Genomic DNA, 22,696 nt, shown 5'->3' with positions numbered 1-22,696 from the left:
GTCGAGTAATTAATAAACGGACAAGTATTCTAACACATCTTATTAAGGAGGTGGGGACGGGGTTGTGTGTGTGGGTAGGGGGAGGGGGAGGGGGTTGAGGCAGAAAGTACTATCATATTTGAACCGATTTCTGGCATATTCAAATTCACAGATTTCGGTCACTAACAGATATAATCACACTTTGTTTCCTGTCTTCTGCACCGACGCGGAACCGACAATACAATGGACCGAAGAGATGATAAATCTTCACTTTCCACCTCTTCTGAAGAGGTAGTAACAGAAAATTTTTCACTAGAATGGAATATCAGATTTGATACAAAAGTCATCTCAGGAGAAATTGTGTTGGACCTGAAAATTCTTCGCGACGGTGTTTCACAGTTGGTAAGCAACCCTAACCAACCTTACTGTAGAGTTAGGCTACTCATTACTGTAGGCTATGTAGGCCTAAGCTAGGCTAGGCTAACCAGACAATGAGCTAGCCATAATAGTACTTAGTTATGGATTTGATTAATTATGTCTGTCGTCGAAAGCTCCAAATCACTCAATTGTATGCGTTTTTCATTTATGTAGTTCCTCAGAAATGTAATGATCTCAAAACATTTTATTGTTCTGTGCCAATGCAACGTGCAATTGAGCAGATTTTGACGACAAAATGTCTGCCGTGTCAAGTTCTTGTATACCCCTAAATTGACACATTCGTCGATAAGATAACTGTAGTGTATAGGCCTAAGTATACATCCATTGACTTTGGATGCTGTTTGCTATGCCCAGAGCCTCTAAGCTCAGACAGGTCTGGCCCCAGGGAGAAGTGGTAGGTAAGTGGTTATTTTTAGGGAGTAAGATTTCCAAATGCCCAAAAACTGGGGGAGGGTGTTAAAAGCTTAAAAAACAAAAAGCAATTTGATCAGCATGTACCTGAGTTGGATTTACACTCATGAAATATGTAACTCTGCTAGGCTGCAAAAAGTTTAGGTGGCCTGCTGTATCGTTGCTAGTAATATTTGAAGGTTCGTCTATTACAATACAAAGGTCGTCAATTCCTTTACTATACTTGTTAACAGTTATCATGCCAACAACTTACAGTTTGACCAGGAGGCTGGAAAGTTAGCCTAGTTGTAGTTGTACACTGTCTTTGCCTCGCATGTACAGTAGGCACACAAACAATTAACTAGATTAGGCCTAGTCTAACAAAAACTCTCATTCATAAAGACTTAAGACAGTAAGAGCCATATTAAACTTATTGCTGATGTATGGAAAGAAACATAAATGACTAACATGTTGAAACAAAGACGGAGTAATTGCAAAATACATGGCTATAGCCTATCCAGTGACTGGAAGGCTGGCCTCAATGTGGGAACTATGTGGTTGCTGTGTAATCTGCAGTTAAGCCACAAAGACAAGTTTGATATATTGTGGAAAGTGATTAAACTTTGACAAGATGTGTGTGATCATTACTAGCCTTTAGTGTGAGTAAACTGATACATTACTACAGTAGTGTAGGCTACAGGTCTGTAAGGTTGAGAACTTGCAGTAGAGCTACTGTACGTAGGTATGGATATTAGTCAATACAGGATCACCTGTTTGAATATGAGCTTCTTCACAACTAGAATAGTGGGAATATTGTGGGGTTTAATATTGTAGGTATACCCTATCCCACCATTTATTAAGCAAAACATTCATCCTATTAGGGCAGTCTGAAGCTTGGTTGATATGTTTTTTCTACGTAATATGTAACCAAACCTTGCTGCTTTCAAGATATATTTCTGAACCAGTTATTAAAACAGAATAATCAGTTGTACATACTGAAAATTTCCTCTTTTTTTTTTAATTTGAAGGTATTAGATACAAGTGATTTGCAAATCGATGCCGTTGAGAATACTTCAAACTCTGAGAAGTTGAAATTTCAACTGAAGGAGCCCCACAAATGTCTGGGTACACCTCTGGAAATCATCCTTCCATCTGAAGTGCAAAAGAAGTAAGGAAAATTTAAATTATACAGTCCTAAATTTATGGAGGAATGTACCCACAGCTTATTGTATTATTATTATAATTTTTTGTTGGCATTCCTTTATCTTATATAGATAAGGTACTCTCTCTAACAGTCCAAATCTTGAGAAAGCCTAGTTGCTATCAAAGGTTGTAAAGTTGCATTTCAAATCCAAACAACTGCAGGAAACCTTATTACATGATCCAAAGCAATCTTTTAAACTACTGTCCAGGTATTTATTTCCACTTCAACCCACGTGGTACTGCGACATGTTACTTAAACTGCACTATATTCCAAGAATGAGAGTTTGTATCAAATTTGCAGGAACATGCCACAGCTACAGTAGGCATGTTAGAGAGCAACAATTTGCCATTGACTGTAAGTAGTAGTAGTGAAACTGCTAATTCTTGAAGTTTTGAGAAGTATTGTACAGTAGGTAAATCTTTTTGCTCGGGGTCCATTCCAGTTGGTCGATTCTTATATTTAAGATGACTTTTGCATTTTGTGAAAATGTTTGTATTGATTTATCTTTCTTTTTCTTTCATTGTTGGTAGAGATAGTAAAGTCAGTATAAAGATCACTTACAAGACATCTCCAACAGCATCAGCAGTCCAATGGCTGAAGCCTATTCAGACGGCTGGGAAGAAGCATCCGTATCTCTTCAGCCAGTGCCAAGTAAGTATCAAATTGGCATGTTGTATGTATAGATCTAATAGCTACTAGGTTTGACAGAAGCTACCACCTCCCCACCCCCACCCTTATCCAACTGTCCACCTCCCCACATGTGTTCCGTCAACCTGCTGGGTATCATGAAAAATCAAAGCGAACTTTCTGAATATTTTTTAGACAGCTTTCATTGAAGCAACCCTTCTGTTGCAGTGGTGCATATTTTTAAAATGATACTTATAATTGGGAGAGCTTATTCAGTTTTAAATCATTTTAATTTCAAATTTTCCATCATAAGTTACCAAAACTTATCAAATTAATATTTGTTGTATTCTGTTTGACTTTCATCCAGGCCATCCACGCAAGAAGCCTGATGCCATGCCAAGACTCTCCGTCAGTAAAGTCAACATACGACGCAAAGGTTTGTACTTAAACCAGATCGATTAACGGAGGTACAAAAATGGTCTGAAAGAGGGAAATGACTGTTGGAAAGAATTGTGAAGTTTAAAACAGTTATTGTGAAACCCCTGCAAACTTCCACATTGGCACTGATATGTTTCTTCACGACTAGATTTGTAAGATGAGAATCTTTATAACGCAAGTCACGGTTGCTATTTAGTTTATCTAACAATGAAAAAGTAGTACTGTCTCTTCTCTCTCAGGTACTGTTCATATGTTGTTCTTCTCTGTGTACTATACACAGAGCCTCCTTTTGAAATTTACCTCAATTTCTTCATGTAGGAAGGATCAAGTCTAACAAATCGAAAAATCACATTTCAGTCAAACCTTTAATTCGGAGTGCATGGACACATAGGAAGATTTCACCTTTATCACATTTACATCTCCCTTTGTAAGTGGGCATCTTAAAGATAAGAATTAGGAGAGAATAAAGATAATTCATTTCTGTGTCGGTGTGTGTGATACCTCATTGTAGTCAGTCCTCATACAAATATATCAGTTTCCTTTTTCACTGGGTAAATTCAGGTTTCAGTCCTCTGTGGGTGTGATAACAGATTTGGAAATATTCACCGAGTACGTTCTCAATGATGTATGAGTCAACATTGACACCCAATGTATGCTACTCTATCTAGTCATTATGGTGCATTTTCTTGTTTTTTACCTCTGTCATATTTACCAGGTGTTTATTGGATACATGTGCTATTATTATCTTTTAAATTCCAACGATCTCCACACAGACAGACACCAACTATCATTTTTTTTCTTCGCTGTCCGCTTTAGGTCACAGTTCCCAGAGATCTCATAGCGTTGATGAGTGCAGAGAGGTGTGGAGTTGAGCCCAGCGCTGACCCTTCAGAGAAGACGTTTCTCTTCAAACAGAAAGTTCCCATTCCCAGTTATCTGTTGGCTGTAGTTGTTGGAAAACTTGAGAGCAGGTATCCAAAACATTTTGAATCATTCTCACTTTAATCCACTGCAAAACCTTCAAAAATATGTGCATTTGGTTTATTTCTTTTTTTTTGGCAGAACCTTTTGTAAATTGTTGACATGTTTAATTAATAATGATCTAAATATCAAGAGCTGTTTGCAGACAATGTTACTCTCCCATTAGTTGTCATTGTCTCAAATTGTTTGTGAAAAGGAGTACTTGACAAGAAGAAAAAAGGATTGAACCTGGTGGGAAGTGTCCAAGCCTACATAGACACACACACACACACACATACACACTTATATGCAGACACCCTAGTAGATGTCCCTGGGATATAAGTTGTTGTTTTTAAAGTAAACAGTCTATCAGAAAACCTTCCAAACACATCAAGCGATTGCTCGTGTTCAGGAAGGCTATATTGCTTACCTCAAGCGATATCGCTTACCAAACAATCCGCCAGGGGCCCTCCATATTATTCAAACAAACAGATTTATTTCAAAAAAGGCCGGTCACATGCATCTTGTTGTTTTTGTTTCACCTTAAGAAAGTGTTGTTCAGAGTTTTGGTGCCTGTATTCTGACATGAGGGAATCAATTGTGGATATTCTGTGTATTTACCAGGGATTGCAGGACTCTAGCTTTCCATTGTACTCTCTTCATGTTGTCATTTTGAATTATCTTGTTCAAGATAAAACTGCTGCAACTTGTGCAAGTCACTTGTCAATGTACTAGTAGGGAGGAAAAGATGGTGAGGGGAGGGCAGGGACATGGTATGCCCATGTGGGCATGATGTATAAGACTAAATTTGAAATGTAAGTTGTAACACTCATAGAAACTCACAAACAAACGTTTTGTCATTTTCAAAGTAATAATGAAAATGCCAAGAATGAAATCGTTCTAAGATGAAAACAGTGTCTTGTGAACGGTTGAGCATGGAGTGGTGTTGGGGGTTAGGGGAGGACGTGGCACACCTTCCAACACCTCTAGTTAATAGTTATGCAGTTGCACAAGATTGAGTTGCTGTACAGTTTAAATCTCATAGACACTATTCAGCAATGCCATAATCTTTAATACTGTTCCTTGATGGTTTTCACAGAAAGATTGGTCCCAGGACTCTGGTCTGGTCTGAGAAGGAATATGTCGAGGATGCAGAGTACGAATTTTCAGAAGTGAGTCTAGGAAATATTATTTCTTTATTGATTTTGAGCTCAGAGTACTACATTGTGTTCTTTTACAAACAACAGGCCATATAAATACTTTATTGTATTGTATCTGGTTTGTATGTTGTATATTTTATGTTGATGTTTTATGATCAGATCTTCAGATAGAAACACAGTAGGATTGTGTGTCACTCAGGGGCCTAGCTAGACCACTAGAGGTGGGGGGGGTGGAGGGGGACTCAAAGCTTTTCCAGGGGGCAGGCAGAATCTTTATTTTCAAAAACACTGTTCTGACAATCAGACAAATATTGGGGGGAGTACATATACTGTGAACCACATTATACAGCTTCAGAAGTACGTGTACTGTGAACTACTGCTACCATTCAGAAGAACAGTGCATGCTGGGATCTTTCTGAGCTCTGTCTTCAAGATAGGGTTGTACTCTTAACTTCACTGGTTCGCTTCATATAGTCTATAAAGAACAAAAATATGAAAGGTAATTCGCCGAGGTCACTTTTGATAATAATCTAACTTGTTGGTGCATCATACAAAGTTTGGTGACGAGACAAAGTGCTTTAGTGTCATGCGTGATACTCATTCCAAGAAAGCAAGGAAGTGAAAAGTTTAAAAACTAAGCAAAAGATAGTTTATTCATTTGTTTTTTCTCTCCCATTTCGATGTCTGTAGACAGAGAACATGCTCAAGGCAGCTGAAGAGATACTGGGACCATACGAGTGGGGACAGTACGACCTGCTCATATTGCCACCTTCCTTCCCCTATGGGGGCATGGAGAACCCATGTTTAACCTTCATTACTCCAACGTGCCTGGTAAGAAACTAATTCAAATTAAATGATTAATTATGATTAATATTTTAGTATAAAAACTACAAAAAAAAATTTTTGGAACAGATTTCACAGTAAACTTGTTGGAGAGTGTCAGAGCTTCGATTACAAACCAAACATAAAAGCCTTATTAACCAAGTGGTATTGCAACAAGGACCTGTCAAACAAAACAAAAAACGCATTTCCCAGACGGCAGTAACGGCCCATAGCCTTGTGTGTCAATCCAAATGATGTTAAAATCCTCCGTTTAAAGAGTCTCACTTCGAGTCAACTTTCCATAGTAAGAATGCAAATTTGCCGAACTTCATTTACTATGCAAAGCCACACAAGAGTGTGTTAAAAGAGTGGTAAATGTTTTGTATTGAAAACTGCAGCATTAACATATCTTGAATGATGGTCTTTTATTTTCTTGCAGGCTGGCAACAGATCTTTGGCAAATGTAAGTGTTCTCAACCATTGTTCAAGTCTTTTGTTTGTTCATTAATTGTTCATTAAAAATTGGCGTCACTAGGAGCCCTACGATATCATCTGTAGACTAAAGATTTTGTGTTTTTGTGTTCTTAAGTCTTTCAATACATTCATTTGGAGAAATTAATGTATAGTGGTCAACAATTGAAGAAGTTTTAGAAAAAGTTCTCAATGATCATCACATAACAATTTATTTTTTGATTTTATGTAATTTTATTTCAAATACTGGACTTAAAAGGTAATTTTTTTTTCAAGTTTTGTGTGTAAAAAACGTAGTGAGCAATATTAAAAAGATTTTGGTGGCAAAATATTGAGAATTGTATTCAATAACTTTCTATTTATTCACTAACATTTACTTTGGTGGAATAATCTAGGAAGGTGTCTTTAATTTATCAATTGCAATCTTATTTTTTTGAGTAATACCCGGTATACGGAAATTGCGCCCTATAGTTTGTCATCTCTGTTGTGTGTTGTTTATACTAGTATGAAACAGAAGGAAATTAAACTAAAAAAGTCAGAATATGGCCGGTCCCTGCTTGTGGGTGATCCAGATAGACTGTGTCGTAATATTATATGGGGTCATAACCAGAGTTTCCTGGAGGGTTGGAATGTGGAGTTAAAGGAAATCAATAACATTAATATTTATCTCTCTTTCTATATGAAATAGGTGGTCGCCCACGAGATCGCACACAGTTGGACCGGCAACCTGGTGACCAACTGCAGCTGGGAACATTTCTGGCTCAACGAAGGCTTCACCGTTTTCGCGGAGAGAAAGATAATCGGGCGACTCCAGTCCAAGAAGCATAGGGATTTTCATTTCATTGGTAAGTCTGTTGAGTAGATAAGAGTGGCTGGCCCTGCTGCAATTCTCTGTGACGCACCCCTTTCCCTCACCACCCCCTCCCCGCCTCTCCACCACCCAGCCTCCTCAAAGGAGCATGAACCAATTGTGTGTTTGCATGTTGGACTTGTATTACTGCTTTCACATCTCCAATTTAGATTGGTATACGTTCTGTCACTTTGCGCTCAGAAATGAAAGTCGTAAAGTGTCCCATAGCTGCATATGTACCTAAGTGTCTAATGGATTGAATGGTCTATACTCTACAATGCAGAATATGAAAGAACAAGTGTTTGTGTTTGACATTCACATGTTGTGATATAAGGTGTGTTAACTTGTAGTTCCATTTCCTTACAATGCTGTATCTTTGCTAGAGATGTCCTCACACTGGGCGGCACCGGGCGGCTGTGTCCAGCAGTTCTGAATGCCGCCCAGCACAAACAGTATTTTAAACATTTCCGGCCGGCACTTTTTTGATGATAATGTAACAAATTTTACCATAACCAAAATCTGGGAGAATACATGGCACAGAAAAGGAAAAATAGCACCACCTAAGCATACTTCATTTGCAAAATTTGTCCAGTGGGGAGGGGGACCCCACCCATGAGATCCCTCTCCCAGGGTGTGGATCACACTACCGAAAAATCTGCCCGGCACTCAAATATTCCTGAGCACATCCCTGCTTTGCATATACATAACAAAATGGTTCTTAACTCAGTGGCGTGCAGGAAGGGGGCTGGAGGGGGGGGGGGATAGTCCGTGTCAGAAAAGTCCTGTATCTTCTCACCTCCCATCATCAGTTGGGGAAAAGGTTTCAGTCCTTTACATATACATAACAAAATAGTTCTTAACTCAGTGGCTTGCAAGGAAGATGTAATACAAATCTTAAAATCTGCCAAGTTTTATTTTGCTTGATCCTTAACATGTTCATGACTTTAAAATTTAAATGTAAAATGTTCTGTTCTTGAGGTTGCCTTAATATTGCTTTCATGTTTATTCATTAGGTGGATGGAAGGAACTTCATAATGAGGTATATTACATCATATTTTTGCTTTGCCCTGGTCACCCTCCCCTTCCACCACCATTTTTTATTACCTCCACCTTCTTTATGTATCATTTTAAAGGACTGACTGATACGTACCTGCTCGTAGTAGTAGTAGTTGTCAATTGAACTAATTAATTTCTTGTTTCTTGACAAGAAATACAAAAAAAAAGAGGGAAGAAATGGAATCAAAGTGCTTAGATGTTTTCAGCAGCCATCCCTGTACATCTTCCCTCTTCTTTCAAGCCTATTAGTCATCATTGGTGTTCAATAACTTTACTTTGTCAAGATGACTGCAATAACTTTACTTTGTCAAGATGACTGCACTACAACCCCTCCCTCCCCCTCCCTCCCTCCTTCTCCCTTCTGTACCTTGCATTGTTTATCCTTTAGTTTAAAAGCCTACTATTTTGGCCCAATTAAATCACACAGACTACAGCCATCCTCGCAACAATTTCAAATTGGTGTTTCTTATTAGTAGGTTCTGTGCAGCATTGTTGAACTTGACTAAACCACAATCTCCTCTCTACACTTCTTCTGTTGTATGTTTCCCCAAACTCAAAAGATTATGGGGTCGGTGATCGTGGCTACACCGCCCATCCTCTGTCCTTCTTCATCTCCAGTGTCAAGTTCATCTTTTTGTTGTTGTCATTAATTAGGTTCAAGGCTACGGTGCTAAACATAACTACACCAAGCTGATACCCAACCTTGAGGACGTTGACCCCGATGATGCATATTCAAGAGTTCCGTACGAGAAAGGTTCTATATTCCTCTACTACCTTGAGAAGTTGGTAGGCTCTGAAGGTAAGATTACAAAACAAAACAATAACCAAAAACAAAGCAATAATTTATCAATGTGAGACTGGGATGTTAAAATTTTACACTTGGGGTACAGTGTTTATTGTCATCGTATTACCTAAAAATTGTGTTGATGGGTAAGAGCTATTTGACAATGAAGTTTGATGCTTGATTTCAGTCATCTCCAATTGCCTTGTAGAGAGTTACAGTACTGATTTCGCTTAACTCCCGTTAAAATTCGTTAAAAGGAAAATAACCGAATTTCCACGTTTTGTCATCGAAATTCCCCGATTTTTATCGAAATTCCACGAATTTTAACGATTGGTTATTTCAGTCATTTCCTTCGTGGAATTTTCAACGATACGTTGAAATTCTTTTTTAAACGAAATAGAAGGTCAATGTGTGGTTACGAGAAACGTCGGAAAACGAGCAACTTCGTTTATTAGTATTGATTAGACTTTGGAACAGTCGTTTGAAGGCAGGAATTTTCTCAAGAGCATTCCTGTACTTACTGAGTGGTGACACTCAAAGAAACATGTAGTGAAACTGACGGGGGACGTTTTCTAACTGTGAACCCCAAACACAGTGACATAAGTCTTAACTGCGCCAGGACGTAAGAGAGGTTGCAGTCAAAGCTATGTACCACGAGGCACCCTTCCAGATAAATTAGAGTGCTGTTTAACCATTTAAATAACAATGAATGGACATATAAACTTGGTTTACTTGCAGATTACGAAAAATAGTTATTTTTTAGAGATGTAAATTTGGTTTTTTATTAGAGTTGGAGTATGAAACTTTGTTTCTGAGCGAAAACATGTAACTTGAAGCAAAATAAAGATGCCCCGCCCATTCTGCGAGGACGCTTCCATTTTTCGAAAAGGCGTTTTCTCTTTTTATTTTTTCTATTTTGTTTACTTTTAAACATGAAAATTATTTTAAAATATGTAAAGAACTTAGTAATGTACTGCAAACTATCTATAAAAACAAAAAAACGATGTTTTAGGCATGAATAATGTGTTTAATATAACTAAAGTAGTAGGCCAATAGTCATGAGCTAATGATGATAGTGTCGTCAATTCGTTTTCTCAGTTTATATTTGCGACATATCACCCGTGTACATCGATCAATGGCATGGTGAAAACCCCGTGTGAAAATATGTTGACCCCAAAAGACGCAAATGGCCGTTCTAGAAAGTACCGTCATAACATTAACAACACAAGGCCAGTTTGCTCTCTCAGGTCCGCACGTGTACAGCCATTTTTTCACACATGATATTATGCTGTGCATGCATTGCGGGCGCGATTGCGGCAAACATGAAAGAAAATGAATGAAACTGAAAAACTTACGATATTTTTTTCACAAATATTGATGCTTAGATAAGTGCTTCCTCACAATCAACGAGCCGCCCTAAAATTCGCTCCGCTTACGGAAAAACTTCTATATATATAACAAATGGAAAAACCCGAGTTTTTACACACATAATTCCAACTGACATTGGTCACAGAACATAAGTAGGTCATTGACATTCGAACTTGGCAACTTGCCCAAGTTCATCGCACCATGGGAACGACACAACACATTGAACATGATGTTATATTCTCCCGCCATCTGGACGCCGAGTGTAATATGCAAATTATGAATGGTACTGCGCAGCGTGGTTAAATCTTAACCTATTGCGACACAAATTTTGGGAAGCTGTTGTTTGAAGTAACTTTTGTATCAAATGTAAGGTACTGTATCATGTATGTGACCAGGGGCGTAGCGAAGGGGTTTTTGTTGTTGGGGGGGGTGTGGAGAATTTGATTTGCCGACGGATCTGGAAGTGGTGACTGAAATGGGGGAGGGGTCTAAGGGGAGGGGGTGTCCCCCTCCCCTTTGGAAAATTTTTAGTTTTGAAACGTCCTTAGATGCAATCTGGTGTATACTTTAAGTCGAATTTGATTTGCCGACGGATCTGGAAGTGGTGACTGAAATGGGGGTGGGGTCTAAGGGGAGGGGGTCTCCCCCTCCCCTTTGGAATTTTTTTAGTTTTGAAACGTCCTTAAATGCAATCTGGTGTATATTTTAAGTCAAATTTGACTTGCCGACGGATCTGGAAGTGGTGACTGAAATGGGGGAGCGGTCTAAGGGAAGGGGGACGGCGGGAAACGGCGTTTAAACGTTTAACCGACCGGCAGGGGATACGGTGAAACGGTTAGCGAAATATCTGATAGGTCACACCCTTATTTAAACACACACAACAAAACGCCCTTATTCAATGAAAATATACTGAAAACCATATCGCAAAATCGCTTATAACTCGAAAACGGAAGGAGACATCGACTTTTGTCGGCTGTATAGGGATTTCCTAAACCGAATTTTGATGCGCTCTATCCACCTGTGTCATTTATGAGCTTCTCTGATGTAAGCTGCAGTACGTAATTTCTCTGTATCAGTTCCGCAACATTTATTTACGCAGTAAACATCGTTCATTATGTTTTCTTTCACAACGAATATTCAAAGTTGTGCTCCACACGCTTCACAGATATTGTTTTATGTCGTTCATTTTCAATTCTACTTTAAAATTACATTTTCGAACGATGCATTGCATGCCTCATCAAGCATTCCTGATTAGTAAAACTAAGGAAGGATATTCAAATATATATTATTTTCATTTGACATGATTTTATGAGTTGTTCCACTTGAAAAACGATGATAAAACCGAAAAACAAAACATTTACTTCTCATGTGACGCATACCGGGAGACTCATAAAAACTCCCCCTACTCATTAAAATAAACTTATACATGCCGTCAGGCCAGTTGAAAGCCGTCAGGCCAGTTGAAAGCCCTCCCCAGTAATGTTTGATCAGCTCTTCCCAATATACAATACTCAAATAAGCAATGAAAATATATTCATTTTCCACAGAAATCTACCCAACGTGGGCCCCAAGTCACTGCTTTATTTTCTTAGTAGTCATGGAAACAAATGTTTGCAACTCTCTTGCTGGCCAGGTGTTTTCAAGTTTTATTAATAGCACCACTTTTGATTGGTTCATTCAAGATAAACTTTCTATCCCTGCTGGATTGTTCTACTTATATATATATGAATGAATATTTGGTTTTCAATTAACTAAGTAACAGATAACATCCATTCCATTACGAACAGTAGGGGTAAAATAATGTTTGCTTCTAGAGGCAGCCAGCCATGAAGGTTCTGCGGTGCTAAACCCCCCACGAAGATAAATACTATGCTAATTAACATAAGGTAGGCGTGAATTTGACAAAGCCAAGTTTATGATTGGACTAAGCCTTTCAAAAAAGTTTGGTGGTGGGGATATCCAGGGTAGGGAATGCACATGTAAGCAGCATACTACAGGTGGCCCAGACCCAGGCTGCGACCTTACCAGGGCAGTCCATCTGCTTTCGCGGGCAACTTACAGTAACGGGTTAGGGGGAAAATAAGTTTTTTTTTTTTTTTTTTTTTTTTTTTTTTTGCGTGCATTGAAGTCGGGGGAGATTTTTTGGATGAAATGCGCTCTCAGAAAAGTTTGAAAGTGAGTGCGGTTCTGTAGTAAACGGTACCGTAGTACGTCAAGTAACACAGGAATTTTTTGGAAATAAAGATCTCTTTGATATCCAGCTACGACTGTTTCATTGTTGATATTTTTTTCTTGTTTTTTCTGACACTGCGTTCCTTGGTGAGTTAACTTAAACTTATCCTAGTTTAATACTAGCCTATAACTTAAGAGTCATAGAATGTGCTTGCTACGAAGTTTTTATTATCCTAGCCAAATCATTTTTCAAACACCTAGTACAGAACTTACTCCGTCTTTATATACAATCACACTTTTGCAATGTTTGTAATATTCCTCGGCAACTTCTGGTAGAGTCTGAAAACGGCTGTAGTTACACTAAGGATTCAACGCAAGTCACAACCTTGATATGTCTAGAATTGCCTTTGCGGTTTTTGATCGCGATAACTTTCGTGGAAATTTCGTTGAAACTTCGTTGACAACCGTGCCCGCAGTAGTCTAAATCTTGTCAACGAAATTAACCGAATTTCAACTTTTTTTTATCGATTTTTAACTTTTGTTATCGATCGTTGATTTTTTTTCAACGGGAGTTAAGCGAAATCAGTACTGTAGTTCCTGAACAAATTAAATTTTCTGAGTATGAATACAGGGGTGCAGTTGGTACAGTCACAGTCATACAGTCATATTCAGCTAAATTATATTAAGGTATATGTAATTACTGATGTGAAGTGGAGGTTGGCAGGTCTTCTATCAAATTTTTTGTGAGTTCGAAAATGGATTTTGGCTTCTTTCTGTCAAACCATGTCATATCTCCAAGGATACACTCTCCATCAATATTGCTGAGAACGGCCAGACTTGTGTGTGTCTACTCTTTCCCATTGATCACGGATGTTACGAGGTATTAGTCTGGGCAGGTATGGAAGTAAAAATGAGACATTATTTGATACCTCCTATAATAGAAATAAACCTGATCAGATAGAAGGGTTTGATGTAAGCCAGCAGTGGTGTATATTGCCATTGAATTGAAATGAGCTACTGTAAATTTCCATATATCGCCCTCTATAATAGCGATAAACACTTATCAGATAGAAGGGTTTGATGTAAGCCAGCACTGGTGTATATAGCCATGAAGAAATACAAATTGAAATCAGCTACTGTAAAATTCCATATATCGCCCTCTATTAGGATGAATAATACATTATGAGTCATCGAGTTTGAACAATTTGTGATTGCTGTGACTAGGCAGTTATAGAAGTCTAAGAAACAAGATGATAAAATAAAAGAAAAAAAAATATATAGTTCCTGAAACTATGCGTGGTGATTTTATACCAAACTGTTACCGGTCTAAATATTATGCTCTAACCTTCAGAAGAGAAACTTAGCTAATGAAAACCTTTGGAATGTCAATGATTCTATCATGTTCATGCAACCTTTTTGCATTTGATCAAATATTTCAGCAAATATTATGGCATATAAAATAACTGTTTAGTTGATTAAAACCAACATATCCTCATGCAATTCTTTCACAAAGTGAAAGATGAACGCCTTGTTTTTGCACAGACACTTTGCATATTAAGTATTTATAACCAGCATGGAAATCAAAATTGTTTGCAGAAACTTCAACAAAAGAATCTGCCACGGTTACTTAATTATTCAAAATGAATTGTCCTAAACTATATCGCAGTGGGAGTTCCTTATCGAAAAGTTTATCAAATGTAAATCAAAGGACCTGCTAGGAAACTTTTGGGTAGAAGTTATCATTATCTAATTTTTATTGCTGCTTTTATGACTTCTGCAAAAATTAGTTTTCTATTCCACATTTTCAGCTGAATTTGAGGACTTTCTCAAATCATACATCCAGAAGTTTAAATTCAAAAGCATCAACACAGCTGATTGGAAGTCCTTCTTTTTGTCTTTTTTCCATGAAAAGGTAGGTTTTTATTCAAAATGAGCATTTTAAATGTTTGAAGCAAGTTTGCACCATTTTTAGCTCAACTAGTTGAGCTATTGTCATGGCAATGCGTCTGTCTGGCCGTCTGTCCGTCAACAATTGCTCAAAGGCCTGCTGTTTGCAGGTTCTTTGGTGAATCCTCATCAAACTTTGTCAGTTTGTAGCAGATATCAAGATCTTGAGAAAAATGGAGACATGCTGTAGATCAAAGGTCATTTGGGGTCAAGAGAGGTCAAAAATTGAAATCACAAAAAAAAGCAAACTTCTCCTAGTGTTAATGTTGGATTTTCATGAAAGTCATCCATAGTGTTCAGTATATGATAGGTCATAAAAGTTGTACTTTATTTACATGTCAAAGATCATTTGGGGTCACAAGGGGTCAAAATGTAAACTTCATTCAGGAGCCTATGGGTTTTGTTTAATATTTTTGACTATGTGCAACAAGTTCTTGAAGGGTGCCAACATCTGTGCTTGCATCAGTTTGGGTTGCCAGGAAAATGAAAAATATAAGTTAAGTACAAATGGAAAGAACCTTTATAATGGACGGAGAATACTGTGAATATTAACGATATGAACATGAAAGTGTCAAGGATTGTATTTAAAGCATCGTTTTATGTAAAGAAATCAGTAAATGCTTTTGCAGAGCCTTGAGAGATTTATTTACCAAAATGTGAAAAATCTTCATTCGTTTGTTGACTAGCACGGCAGTGTGGCCACAAATCCATTAACGATTTCCCGAAAATAATCACAAAGTTTCCCGGAATCCTGATTTTATTTCCTGAAATAAAGATTGCCTGATTGATAAGGTACACAACATGAAAAATTTATTTCCCGAAACGTTTCCTTAAATAGTTCCAATTTCCTGAAGTTTACCATCTACATCACAATCAACATAACTACATTTCTAATTTGTAGTAGTTGAGCTACAATGTCATTGACATTCTAGTTTCATATATTGTTATTAGTTCATGGGGTGCTCGCATTATGCTTTAAAAAAGAAAAATTTGTTTCTTGATTTCCTCTTGTTTTTGAAACCCACCGTAAGACTTTTAACCAAAGTTGGTTAAAACAGGTTTTGCCAATGACCCCCTGTCCCTTGGCCTGAATAGAGGGAGATAATAATCAGTCGTTGCCGAGAGACCTAAGGTATTCTCTTCCTTTTGTTGTTGTTTCTCTTCAGTGTAAAAGCTATAATTCCAAATATGTATCTCCCAATAAGTTAAGTTAAAAAAGTAAACGTCCCTCTTCGCAAACGCACCATGAAAGTGTTTTACCAATTTTTCCTGTTTAAGGAATCCTCTGGTGTCTTTGCCGATGTGGACTGGGACCAATGGTTCTATGGTGTGGGAATGCCTCCAGTCAAACCAAGGTAAGGGTACGCTTGGATCGCTTAAGATATAACATTATCAGCAACCTGTGTAAGAGACAAATCGCATGTAGATTAAGTTTAATTCAGTAAAAGCCTGAAGGATGAGAAAGTGCCCAAAGAAAGCTTGTACGAAACCTGTCCATGTGAAATGAGATGATCGTGTATGAACACAGGCTCGGGTGAAGCCTTTAGCTTTGATGAATGCTCAGAGAACAAAGATGAGGCAGGGTATGCTATAACCTCACAGGTTCCTGCTCCGGAGACCGCCACTGAACATCCACATCTGACAGACAAGAGCATACATCAATATCAGTGAACTTACTCGAATACAGAGGGAGGTGAAGGTACCCTGTTCATATTCACTGCAGTACAGCTATAGTGAACACATTGTCTCACTAACCCCTTGAACATAACCAAAGCCCTGTTTACCAATGTTTAATATCAATACACCCCATTCATAATCACTGCAGTAGCTATAGTGAACACATTGTCTCAGTACCCCCTTGAACATAACCAAAAGTCCTGGTTACCAAATTGTTTAATATCAAAATACTTGTTGATTGAATGGTGACAAACAGGCAGACAAAACTTGTGCGCAAACCATCGAACTGAACAGGACCAAACCCTCTTTCCCAATTCTTAAATCGGAAATCGCAAACTTCAATCAACAATGATACACAGCGATAATTTAGAATTAGTTTGGAGAATTAGTGGGTTTTCTGACTGGTATTTACCTAATGGTTGCAAGGCAGACACTCAGCTACCACACACCTTCACCTGGAAGGAACTGCCCTCAGGTGAAGTTGTTGCTCCTAAGGCCAAGCTTTACGACACACAGTCACACATAACACACAGTCACATATACACAGTCACATACAAGTAAAGACCAGGATGGGGACAGGAAACACTTTTCCCAGTCGACTTTAAAACTTGTGCGATTGCTCTGGAGAATCGGTTAACAGTCAAAGATTGAAGGGTTACAAGTAAATGACATCAGGACTGCCCCAAAAGTTTTAATATTCTAAACTTGCTTAAGCCCAGACTTGACCCCCTCCACCCCACACACACCTTTTTATGAGCATAGAAAGTTTGATCCATCTCTTGGCTGTCACAATGTGAGGAATACTTCTTCAAAATTGCTGCCTTTTGAGTAACTTTTCAAAATCTTTATATGTCTCTGATTTTTTTTCCATCTTAACCTCAGATGAATTAATTTAAAGGTGTTCAAGGTGTTTCAGAAATGTTTAATTATATTCCTAATCACCAGGTGATTAACAGATATGGCTAATTATTTAATATAGAGTATCAAATTCACGATTGCAAATGTTCTTTATTCTTTGGCATTGTAGCCATTACATATCGCCAGCTCTGTTGATAAGTTACCAATGCCTCAAGATGAGGAGTACGGTGGACTCTCTGACAGATGTGTTTGTAGAACTCTGATAGATCACTCTTGACATTTGCTACGATTCCTTTTCAGCTTGGATACCACCCTGAGCTCAGCCTGCTCTGAACTTTGCCAAAAGTGGTCAAAGGTGAGCTGAATGTTTAATTCTTTCCCTTTTCTGCACTTCCAGCTCATATCTGAATGAACTGGTCCATCATTTTTCTGAAGAAAGGAGAACAATTTGTTGAGACATAAGAGGGTGGAGGAGGGGGGGGGGGGGGGAATGGGGAGGAGGATCTAAGTTGAGCAGTTCCCTCTCCTACATTGAAACGGTACCAGATTTGAAGCTTAAATAACCAATATGCCGTGTAAGGTTAGAACGGTTTCAAGTAATTTTACCACTGGCATTTTGTCCGTCTGACCAATTGGGAGTATCTAAATAGCCAAAACCATAGTCGAGTTAAACGGTTATCTATTAAAAATTTATCGAAACTACACCGACATTTTTAGCATATATGAAAAGTTTTGTAAATCCATCGTAAAAAAGAGAATGAAGAAGAAAGGATAAGTGAATTCCAGAAGTCTTGTATCCCTAGATGTACCTATTAGTTTGACTTTAAACTGATTCCCTGAAAAGTGTCAGAACTGTTTAATGCCTTGTCAGTGTCAGTTTGTTGTGTGATGCTATTTGCATCTGGCAGTCTGAGTTATCACAGAGAATACTGTGTCCTTGTGCTGTGTTACTTTGACATATGTAATTGCATAGTAACCCTGAACCTAGCTGAAAAGTTTCATGTGGATATTAGGCAGGTCCCTCTCCCTAACTCGGGAGATATTAAGAGGTTATTAGCATAATGATAGACAGTTTAAGCACTTCAAAATGCACCTGTAAAATGGCTGGTTTCTTTCTCATAATCTGAAATTGTACAGATTTCCACTGGACTCGGGTTATATTTCTCTCCAATTTCTTTGCAATAAGATTCCATGGAGCTAATTCCTTCTCGCCTGAATGTTGGGGGTAAATTAGCCTCATAATTCGACAACGATAACAAATCTTGGAGTTTTTCATGCAAATTAGGTTAGGCCTAGATAACCTACAATAGGCATTATGTTAGGCAATATTGGTGTATCTATATAACAGGAAAAAGCAAGCTTACTGTTACTAGCACTTGACGCTGTAACCCCCATTGCCAGAAACTATGAGTAAACTTTTTTAAATTAACTTGAAAGCACTTTTAAGTTTATAATTGAAAGTAAAAAACACAACTATATATGTTTTGTAACTATCTCTTTAATGTTTGGTTTTTTTTAACCTCAGGCAGAAGAGCAGGATGTGATCAACTTTTCTTCGGTTGACATCCGTGACATGGACTCTGGTCAAATCATTGAATTCCTCAGACTTCTACTCCTCGAGGTAAGTCTCTGTCCAGTAAAAAAAGTAAGTTTGCTTTGCATGAATGTTACACATTACACATTATTATATGCAATGCTTGGGATGTGGAAATGGCAGGGGTGGGGCCAGTGAAATGGGGGGGGTGGGGGGTGGCACAGGAGCATGATAAGAGCCAGGAGTTCTGAGTTGAGGGAACGAATAATAAGGAGGGGCATGATGTTTGTATCCTGTAAAGTTTTTGTATATGCGTGGTGGTGGCACAAATAATGGGGGAGTGATGTAAACAGTAGTCTGCACTGGCAGGGGGAGAGGGGGGGAGGGGGTTGATTACAGGCCTTATCTTATTAGCACCTTATTGCACATGGTTCATGTTCTCCAAAAACTTGTCGATAGCCATTTACAGGTTTATGATGCTAAAATATTAATATTTGGAGAAAGAGTAAGAATAGTAAGGTAAGGTAAACAACAACAAATTGTGTATTTGTGGAGTTGGAGGGGATTAAGATGATATGTCATGTACTTTACACTAGGATTCAGCAATGTTCTATCTGATGGTGGGAGGGGGTGGGGGGGGATTGCATCCCAGGATAAAGTCTTGTGATGTTACCTGTCCAAGTTTCAGTTTGGGAAAGCAGTTACAAATAATGCATTGAAACACATATGTGCTGTTCTGATTTGGCACAGAGCGGGAAAAATTGCATCACTTAGAGCATTCTTTGCCACCTACCCCCCTCCCAATCACTCCCCCACCCCCTACTCTCTTGAACATATACAAGATATCATATTTGATTATCTGTTTGTTTCTATTTTTACCCCTGGCAGCCCCCACTGACTGACGTTTGTGTTCGAGAGATGCACAGGTGCTTCAATTTCAATGCCTCAGGGAATGCTGAAATAAAATTTAGGTGAGTGAAGTTTACATCAGTTTTCTTATTCTGAAGACAGTTCATTATCCGTTGACATTGCTCAAAGTTTGTATTGGGTTTATATTTTATAGACCATCTTAGAAGGGAAAAACACAGAAACAGAAAAGTGTCATGGACTTTTTTTCTTCTTTTTTCTTAAAATTTACTTTGATAACCGAAGATTGAGAAATTTAATTGATTTATAGAAGTATATCAAGAGTTGAAAAGTTACATATTTTCTCAAGCTTTAGTATTTCATTGACAGAAACAGTCATTATTGTCCAAGGTTATATGTTTTATTGTCAGAGAATCAGGTCGTTTTCGCGACTAGCTGCTCTATGAAGTCACCAACTGATTGTTGGAAATGTGTTCAAGGAATGTGCCATGTGAAACTACAGTTCCCAAGTTTTGTTTTGACTGTTTTGTTTTCCCTCAGGTGGTTGAGGCTCTGCTTGAGAGCTTCTTATGAGCCTTGCATACCTAGTGCAATAGAGTTTGCCACCAAATGGGGAAGGCTGAAATTCACAAGGCCCCTGTTCAGGTAAGTAATCATCCACTTTTATCTCATCATTGTTACGCAAACTTTAAGGTTTCATAACATAGATGAAAATGTGAACTGTGGACTTTTAACCCACCAAGATAGTAAAACCGCCTGCTGTGATAACTGGTATTGTGTCTAGTATATAGGATTGTGTGTAAATGTGCCACAAACAGTAATGATAGCTTATTTAAAAGCTAGAAAATAACAGCTTACACGACAGCTAGAACGTGATAGCTTACATGACAGCTAGAATATGATGGCTTTAATACATGACAGCTAGAATGTGATAGCTTAAATCATTGCTAGAGCTTGATAGCTTACATTGCTGCTAGAACATTGTAGCACACATTACAGCTAGAACATCACAGCTAGCTTTAATACGTGGCAGCTAGAATTTGGTAGCTTATATCACAGCTAAAACTTGATAGCTTACATTGTGGCTAGAACATTATAGCCCACATTACAGCTAGAACATGACAGCTAACAATACAGCTGGAACTTTATAGCTTTAATATATGACAGCTAGAATGTGAAAGCTTAAATCACAGCAAGAACTTGATAGATAATATTGCGGCAAGAACAATATAGCTCACATTACAGCTAGAACATGATAGCTCACACCCAGATGTATTGTCATGTTCCACTTCAAAGCACTTATACTGACAGTATGAGCAGTATGCATATCCTGTTTCCTTTAAGATAATGGCTATGAGCCGTTCATACTGTCAGAACCGAGTGCTTGGAAGCATGAAATGAGAGCACAGTATAGAGTGGTATTAACATTGGAAAATTTTGAAGACATGTTACCAAGTGCTCACATCATGCTCCAATATGTGGAAATAGTTCTAGTTGCCATGGTTACGGGCTGTCACAACTGCAGTTCCTTTATATTCCACAAGAACAAGTCGAGAGTTGGCGATTGACATAAAAATGTGTGAAAGTGTTTCAAGTAGCAGTGTTTCAAATGTACCATTATTTACTGACACAACAGGAACGTGATAATACTACATGTTTTTACATGAAAAAAAAAAAGTGCTGTGCAAATGAAGAAATATTTCATGAAAAGTTGTGAAACATGGTCAGGACGGGACAATGTCTCCATCAACATGTTGCATCCACCTTTACGGATTGATGTATCTCACGGCCTAAAATACCAATGAAAAGAAAGGTAGTTATGTAAAGAGATTTGATCCGTTTCTTTGTTGTTCAGTGGACATGCATTGAGACATACAGAGATGGACTCTCCTAATCAGTGTGTGAGATGAGTTTCTATTTTATTTCTATCTATTTTATTGCTATCTATTTTATTTCTATCGTTTCTAGGGATCTCTTTAACTTCAAACCATCTCATGAGAAAGCTACATCGGCCTTTAATGACCACAAGGAGAACATGCATCCAATCACTTCTTCGATGATAGCAAAGGACCTGAAGGAAATCGACGGGTGAAGTAAGGTGGCGAGTGGGTGGAACCTGAATCCAAATATGGAATTATAGAATAGCCTTACTGCAATGAATAATGATACATGAACAATGGTAACTGTAGTGTCAATTATTGGCAAATAGAATTCAAGGAAAATGGGGACAGGGGATGGTGGGGGAGAGGGAATGGTGTGGGGGATAGTGGGGGGGAGAGGGATGGTTGGGGAGGGGTTGGGGTCATTCTCTTTCACTGTCTCTTTTCTATGCAGCCACTGGAAATGAACAAGTGCAATCGTCAATGCTGTATATGAGGGAACATTTGAAATCTTCAGGACTAGATGAATTCTTCCGGGTTAGATCTGCTTGGTGTCACTTTAAGTTCTTTGCTGATGTCACTATTACTTAGTACTTTACTGCTGTCACTAATACTTAGTACTTAACTGCTGTCACTTTTACTTTGTGCTTTGTTAATATCACTATTTCTCAGTACCTTACTGATGTCTCTGTTACTTAGTATTGTTGATGTCACTCATACTATGTTGATATCACTATTTCTCAGTACCTTACTAATGTCTCAGAACACTTGGTATTGTTGATATCACTATCATTGATGTTACTTTTTAAGTAGTACTTTGTTGATGTCACTGTTGTCACAATTACTTAGTAACTGACTGCTGTCACTAGTAGTAAGTACATGGCTGATGTTCTTTGTTGAATTTGACTATTTCTCTTAAGTTTGCTGATGTCACATTTTACGTGTGATTACAATTAACCAACCTTAGACAACTTCCCCCCCCCCCCCCCCCCCCCCTATTGATTTCGTTTCTGAGACATTTTCCATGTTTTTGTTCAATACCTGTGAAAGGAAAAATCTTCAGTTACAACTTTGATGCTGAAATCAATAGAAATAATGAAAAGTTGTTAATGGTATTAACCACAAAGCAGTGCAAAATAATTTTTGTAACTTCCTTAAAAGTTAAACACTATCAAGTTAAACACTCAACGATGTAAAATGTGTGTAATTTCCCA

The 22,696-nt window shown here is 38.1% G+C and overlaps 2 protein-coding genes across 2 annotated transcripts in view; both read left to right on the top strand.

Annotated features, from left to right (window-relative positions):
- LOC139961618 (BRISC complex subunit Abraxas 2-like) overlaps positions 1-11,073 on the top strand; it is a 270,695-nt gene extending 259,622 nt beyond the window's left edge. The window contains exon 3 of the transcript XR_011790935.1: positions 9,392-11,073. The gene's annotated coding sequence lies outside the window, so the exon portion shown is untranslated. The remainder of the gene's footprint in view (positions 1-9,391) is intronic.
- Positions 168-21,856, top strand: LOC139961619 (leukotriene A-4 hydrolase-like). Its single transcript, XM_071960954.1, has 18 exons — positions 168-381; positions 1,836-1,975; positions 2,542-2,662; positions 3,006-3,074; positions 3,893-4,047; positions 5,136-5,208; positions 5,887-6,027; positions 6,458-6,481; positions 7,178-7,334; positions 8,353-8,378; positions 9,050-9,194; positions 14,528-14,631; positions 15,945-16,021; positions 17,502-17,556; positions 18,727-18,822; positions 19,624-19,706; positions 20,143-20,247; positions 21,571-21,856. The coding sequence occupies exons 1-18, from the start codon at positions 223-225 to the stop codon at positions 21,692-21,694; spliced, it is 1,854 nt and encodes a 617-aa protein (XP_071817055.1). The 5' UTR covers positions 168-222; the 3' UTR covers positions 21,695-21,856.
- Positions 21,857-22,696: the final 840 nt, after the last annotated feature.

This window comes from Apostichopus japonicus, chromosome 20 (assembly GCF_037975245.1).
Source record: "Apostichopus japonicus isolate 1M-3 chromosome 20, ASM3797524v1, whole genome shotgun sequence".
NCBI lineage: Eukaryota > Metazoa > Echinodermata > Holothuroidea > Aspidochirotida > Stichopodidae > Apostichopus > Apostichopus japonicus.
Note: the sequence above shows the minus strand (reverse complement) of the source record. Positions and strands in the feature narration are given on the sequence as shown.